This window comes from Nannospalax galili, unplaced genomic scaffold, assembly GCF_000622305.1.
Source record: "Nannospalax galili isolate Female #2095 unplaced genomic scaffold, S.galili_v1.0 scaffold1436, whole genome shotgun sequence".
Lineage (NCBI taxonomy): Eukaryota > Metazoa > Chordata > Mammalia > Rodentia > Spalacidae > Nannospalax > Nannospalax galili.
The window spans coordinates 224,673-231,292 of NW_008338997.1; the positions used below are offsets into that span (position 1 = coordinate 224,673).

The following is a 6,620-nucleotide window of genomic DNA, read 5'->3' on the forward strand; positions in this document are numbered from 1 at the left end:
AGCACTGGCTGCTCTTGCAGAAGACTTAGGTTCTGTTCCCACCTCCTATTTGGTGGCTAATAACCACCTGTAACTCACCCAGTATGGTGGCACACGCCTTTAATCCCAGCACTTGGGAGGCAGAAGCAGGCAGATCTCTGTGAGTTCGAGGCCAGCCTGGTCTACATAGTGAGTTCCAGGACAGCTGGGGCTACAGGGAAACCCTGTCTCAAAAAGACAAAAAAAAAAAAAAACAACCACCTGTAACTCCAGTTCCAGAGATATGAAGCCCTCTTCTGGAGCCCTCTTCTGGCCTCTGTGGGCATTGCACACACAGGTGCACTTACATAGGTGCAGGTAAAACACTCATACACATAAAATTAAAACTAAATTGTGGAAAGATGGCTCAGCAGTTAAGAGTACTGACTGCTTTTGCAGAGGACCTGGGTTCGATTCCCAGCACCTACATTGCAGCTACAAACTGTCCTTAAGTCCACTTCCAGGGGAATCTGAAGCCCTTGACTGACTTCCGAGGCATTGCATGACATGGGTGCACTTACATACATTCAGACAATACACTCATACACATAAAATAAAACTAATAATAAAAATAAAATATTTTTTAAACAATTAAAACTAAGCCAAGTGGCACATGCCTTTAATCCCAGCACTTGGGAGGCAGAGGCAGGTGGATCCTCTGTGAGTTCGAGGCCAGCCTGGCCTACAGAGTGAGTTCCAGGCAGCTGGAGCTACAGGGAGACACTGTCTCAAAAAGACAAAAAAAAAATTAAAACAATTTAAATTTAAGAAAAGAGAGAGAAGTTTGTGTGGATGACCCTCGCTGTTATCTGACCCACAAGATCAGGGTTCTTCTAAGGATGACATACCTCAACTGTAGGCAGAGATAGGGTTTGCTTCTGAATTCTCCTGCCCCTCTCACAAGCCTGGAGGAAGACAGCTCCCCTAAAACAAAACCTTTTTCTGTTGCCACCCCTAGATATTGATGAGTGCCAGGAGCCGGACACCTGCAGCCAGCTGTGTGTGAACTTGGAGGGCAGCTATAAGTGCGAGTGTGAAGCGGGCTTCCAGATGGACCCCCGCACCCAGGCCTGCAAGGCCATAGGTGAGAACAGGGCCGGCGCGGTGGCCGGGAGGCTGAGGGCCGGCATCTCCTTTTTGGGTCTCTATTCTGTTAAGCATTTTGTTAGCTGAGGGTCACAGGTCTCCAGGCCTCTGGTTGGTGGGGCAGCAATGCAGTGAGGACCTGTGGACACTGGGCTGTGTCTATAAGTGTCCTGTATAAGTCACTGCAAGGATCCACCCCTGCAAATGGAAAGAGAGATGAGATCCTCTCCTTAAATCTGAAGTAGTAAGGAGATGAGAAGAGGTAGACAGCCCCATCCAGCTTTTCTTATTAACATAAAGAAAATTGCTACTATGGGGAGGTGGAGTCAGGTGGCTCCCTGGGACTGGCTGGCCAGTCAGCCTAGCAAAACTGTCAAGCCTCAGGTCTCAGGCCCCAGTGAGAGACCATCATTCAAAAAATAAGTTGTCGGGGGAGCATGGTGGCACACACCGAGACCCTGTCTCAAAAAAAAAAAAGACTAGGGGGCTGGAGAGATGGCTCAGCAGTTAAGAACACTGGCTGTTCTTGCAGAAGACCCAGGTTCGAATTCCAGCACCCACATGGCAGTTAGCAACTGTCCGTAACTCCAGTCCCAGGGGATCTGACAGCCTCTTCTGACCTCCACAGGCATTGCACGACATGGGTGCACTTACCTACATGCAGTCAATACATGTATACACATAAAAATAATAAATAAGCTTGGCGTGGTGGTGCACGCCTTTAATCCCAGCACTTGGGAGGCAGAGGCAGGTGGATCTCGATGAGTTCATGGCCAGCCTGGTCTACATAGGGAGTTCCAGGACAGCTGGGGCTACAGGGAGACTTTAAAAAAAAGACTAAAAAAACAGGTTGGGAGAGAAGGTTTGTGCATACCTGCATACACACACACACACACACATCATGCACACAATTAACAAAATTAATTAAAATACAAACAACTCGGGGCAGATGACTCAGTTGTTAAAAGCACTGGCTGCTCCTGTAGAGAACAGGGGCTCATTTCCCAGTACCCACATGGCAGCTAACAACCATTCAAAACTCCAGTTCCAAACTCCAGTTCCAGAGGATCTGACACCCTCTTCTGACCTCCATGGACATTGCACACATCTGGTGCACTACATGCAGCCAAAACGCTCATATAAATACAATAAAATAAATCTTAAAAATTAAGCTGATTAAATTAAGTCTTTAATCTCAGAACTTGGGAGGCAGAGGCAGGGGGTTCTCTGTGAGATCCAGGCCAGCCTGATCTACATAGTAAGTTCCAGGCCAGCTGGGGCTACAGGAAGACCCTGTTTCAAAAAGTGAAAATAAGCGGGTGTGGTGGCATATTCCTTTGATCCCAGCACTTGGGAGGTAGAGGCAGTGGATCTCTGTGAGTTCAAGTCTAGCCTGGTCTACAAAGTAAGTTCCAGGACAGCTGGGGCTATAGGGAGACCCTGCCTCAAAAAGACCAAATAAATAAATAAATAAATAAATAAATAAATAAATGAATAAATAAATGAATGAATGAATGAATGAAAGGTGGAGGCTCTTGAGGAACACCTAAGGTTTTCCTCTAGTGTATGCACAGACATACAAACACACATACACTCTGCCCTCTGTACTGCAAAAACTAAATAGCAGCAGATGGCTAATATTCCACAGGGGTATTTTCCTCTCTGTCATCCATACCCTGCAGAGTGACATGGGGGTACAGGGCTGGGGGTCTTCCTCTGTTCCCCAAGCACCCCTTTTGATTCTCCAGGTTCCATTGCCTACCTGCTGTTCACCAACCGCCATGAGGTACGAAAGATGACCCTGGACCGTAGTGAGTACACCAGCCTCATCCCCAACTTGAAGAGTGTGGTTGCCTTGGACACTGATGTGGCCACCAACAGAATCTACTGGTCAGATCTGTTGCAAAGGAAGATCTACAGGTGAACCTCAGTCTATCACCCCACCACAGCCCCATCTGGCCACCACTGCCCTGTCCCCAATTACAACCCTTGCCCCAGACTCTAATACACTTCCCTGACTCTCCCTCAGCGCCCAGATAGATGGAGCCCCCAGTTTACCCTATGACACAGTTATCGGTGGGAACCTCGAGGCTCCAGATGGGCTGGCAGTGGACTGGATCCATGGAAACATCTACTGGACTGATTCTGTCCTGGGCAGTGTGTCTGTGGCTGACACCAAGGGTGTGAAGAGGAGGATGCTGTTCCAAGAGGAAGGTTCCAAGCCCAGGGCCATTGTGGCCGACCCTATGCATGGGTTAGTGTTTATAAAGATCACGGGTATGGGGATGGGGGCAGGGGAATCCAGAGCTGGACTTAGGAAATATGTGTACCCAAGTTAGGGTGTCATGCTGAGCACAGAAAGGACAGGAAAGCAGGGATTGGTCAGTGAAGAGAAACAGGAAGGGGACGTGACGGCTAATGCCGGAATCCCTAGCAGTGAGGAGGCTGAGACAGACAGATTGCTGCAATTCTAGGGTAACTTGGGTTGCTGAGTATGATCATGTCTCAAAAAATTGAGATAGAGGGTCTGGAGAGATGGCTCGCTGTTAAGAGCACTGACTGCTCTTGCAGAGGACCGGGGTTTGATTCCCAGGACCCACATGGTAGCTAACAACCGTCTATAACTCCAGTTCCAGGGAATCAGAAGCCCTCTTCTGACCATGGGCATTGTACGACATGGGTGCACTTACACACATGCATGCAATACATTCATGCACATAAAATAAAAATAATAAATAAAATATTTTTTAAAAAATTGAAATAGGGCCTGGAGAGCTGGCTCAGCAGTTCAGAGCACTGGCTACCATTTCAGAGAATCCCTGGTTCAGTTCTCAGCACCCACATGGTAGCTAACAACTGTCCTTAACTCTATCCAATGCCCACTTCTGGCCTCCACGCATTGCACACACGATTCACTTACATACTTGCAGACAAAATGCTCATACACGTAAGAATAAATTAATTAAAATAGGCATGATGGCACACTCCTTTAGTCCCAGCACTTGGCAGACAGAGGCAGACAGATCTCTGTGCAATCTAGTGAGTTCCAGGCCAGCTGGTGTTACAGAGAGACCCTGTTTCAAAACAAAACAAACAAAAAAGAAAACCAAAATAGGGGCTTCCAAGATGTCAGAGTGGGTAAACAAGTTTGCTGCCAAGCCTGATGACCTGAGTTCAACCCCAGGGATCCAGATGGTAAAAGGAAAGAGCTGACTGTTCTTGTAGAAGACCCAGGTTCAAATCCCAGCGCCCACATGGCAGCTAACAACTGTCCGTAACTCCAGTTCCAGGGGATCCAACAGTCTCTTCTGTCCTCCACGGGCATTGCACAACATGGGTGCACTTACCTACATGCAGGCAATACATACATACACATAAAAAAATTAATATTTTTTTAAAAAAGCTAAAGTATGTCACACACAAACAAAAACCGTGTGTGGTATGGCAGTGCATGCCTTTAATCCCAGCACTTGGGTGTCAGAGGCAGTCAGATCACCGTGCGTTCAAGGCCAGCTGGGGATACGGGGAGACCCTGTCTCAAAAAGACCAAAAGAAGCCGGGCGTGGTGCCGCAGGCCTTTAATCCCAGCACTCGGGAAGCAGAGGCAGGCAGATCTCTGTGAGTTCAAGGCCAGCCTGGTCTGCATAGTGAGTTCTAGGCCAGCTGGGGCTGCAGGGAGACCCTGTCTCAAAAAGATAAAAAAAAAAAAAAAAAAGATTAAAAAAAATTAAAAGTAAGATAAATAGGGGGCTGGAGAGATGGTTGAGTGGTTAAGAACACTGGCTGTTCTTACGGCAGAAGACCTGGTTTCCTGTGGAAACCCAGGCCACAAGAATTGAGCTACACAACTATAAGACAGACTGGAAATTCCTAGGCATACCCCTACTAAAATACAAATGGTAGTGTGCATGTGCTAATTATGGCGGTTGGTGCTCTTGCCACTGAGCTGTGGTCCCCAGCCTCATTAGAAGATTCTGAATTTCCAGTCATCACAGAAAGCCCAAGGTTACTGTCTCCAGTGGGGACCAATTCCAAATGGAGGCCCAGCTGTTTTAGACAAACTCTTACCTCTATTGTTTGCGGAAGCCTGACCCCTCTGAGTGACCTCGTCTCTCTTATGCCGTTCTCCTCCCCAGCTTCATGTACTGGACAGATTGGGGGATACCTGCTAAGATCAAAAAAGGGGGTCTGAATGGTGTGGATATCTACTCGTTGGTGACCGAAGACATCCAGTGGCCAAATGGCATCACGCTGGGTATGTCCGCGGCATGTTTTGTCACCATTGGGTTGGGCACTGTGTGGAGGACACAATACTACAGCACCGGGCTCCAAACAAGCTCATGCTTGAGAATTGGTAATACACAGCACCCCTTTTTCTGTAGCTGGAAGTCTCTGGAGGGGCAAAAGCTATAACCTGACCTTCAGGCTTGAACTTGGTTAGAGAAGTTCCCCCAAAGTTGCACTCTTTACCCCAAAGCTGCTATCACGGTGGAATTTTTCCAGCATGTTCTAGAATTTTCTAAAACATTCTGGAATTTTTAGGCTTACCAAATGATCTGTACATTCTAGACCTTTCTAGTGGCCGCCTCTATTGGGTGGACTCCAAACTCCATTCCATCTCCAGCATTGATGTCAATGGGGGACATCGGAAGACCATTTTAGAGGATGAGAAGCAGCTGGCCCACCCCTTCTCCTTGGCCATCTATGAGGTGAGACCTGGGAAGATGGGCAAATTTGGCTGTGCCAGACTCTCTCATCCATTCAAGCCCACACTGGCTCAGGAGACCACTCTTGTTTAGATATCTTGGGAGATGTGTTAGAACTGCAGTTATTTCCAAGAGCTAATTTTTAATTTATTTTATTTTATTTTATTTTTTGTTTTTTTGAGATAGGGTCTCCCTGTAGCCCCAGCTGGCCTGGAACTCACTATGTAGACCAGGCTGGCCTCAAACTCATAGAGAACTCACAGAGATCCATCCACTTGCCTCTGCCTCCTGACTGCTGAGACTAAAGGCATGTACCACCATACCCAGCTCATTTTTATTTTGTTTTGTTTTGGGGGGGTTATTTTTGGTTTGGTTTATTTATTTATTTTTTTTTAGTAATAGGGATGAAACCCAGAGTTCATGAGCTCATGCAGACACAGAAGGCAAAGATAGGAAAATCCCTGGGGCTTCCTGAACCACCAATTAGGCAAATCAGTGCTACAGGTTCAGTGAGAGACCCTGTCTGAAAAAGTAAAGTGGAAGAGCTGGAGAGCTGGCTTGGTGGTTAAGAGGTCTGGCTGCTCTTGCAGAGGACCCAGGTTCAGTTCCCAGCACCCACATGGCAGCTAACAACCATCTGTAATGCCAGTTCCAGGAGATCTGACACCCTCTTCTGGTCTCTGAGGGTATTGCACACACATGGTGCATCTACATACATTCAGGCAAAACACATTTTTTATATTATTTTTTATTTTTATATTTATTTGGTGCACCTGCATACACGCAAGCAAAGCACATTTTTTTTATTTT

The 6,620-nt window shown here is 47.0% G+C and overlaps 1 protein-coding gene across 2 annotated transcripts in view; it reads left to right on the forward strand.

The window, feature by feature from the left end:
* The window catches only part of Ldlr (low density lipoprotein receptor), a 36,999-nt gene that overhangs the window by 18,798 nt on the left and 11,581 nt on the right, over positions 1-6,620 (forward strand). For both annotated transcript variants that reach the window (XM_017798290.2, XM_008833557.3), the window contains exons 8-12: positions 977-1,102; positions 2,853-3,024; positions 3,134-3,358; positions 5,241-5,359; positions 5,674-5,813. In XM_017798290.2, coding sequence (XP_017653779.1) covers positions 977-1,102; positions 2,853-3,024; positions 3,134-3,358; positions 5,241-5,359; positions 5,674-5,813 — 782 coding nt within the window. The remainder of the gene's footprint in view (positions 1-976; positions 1,103-2,852; positions 3,025-3,133; positions 3,359-5,240; positions 5,360-5,673; positions 5,814-6,620) is intronic.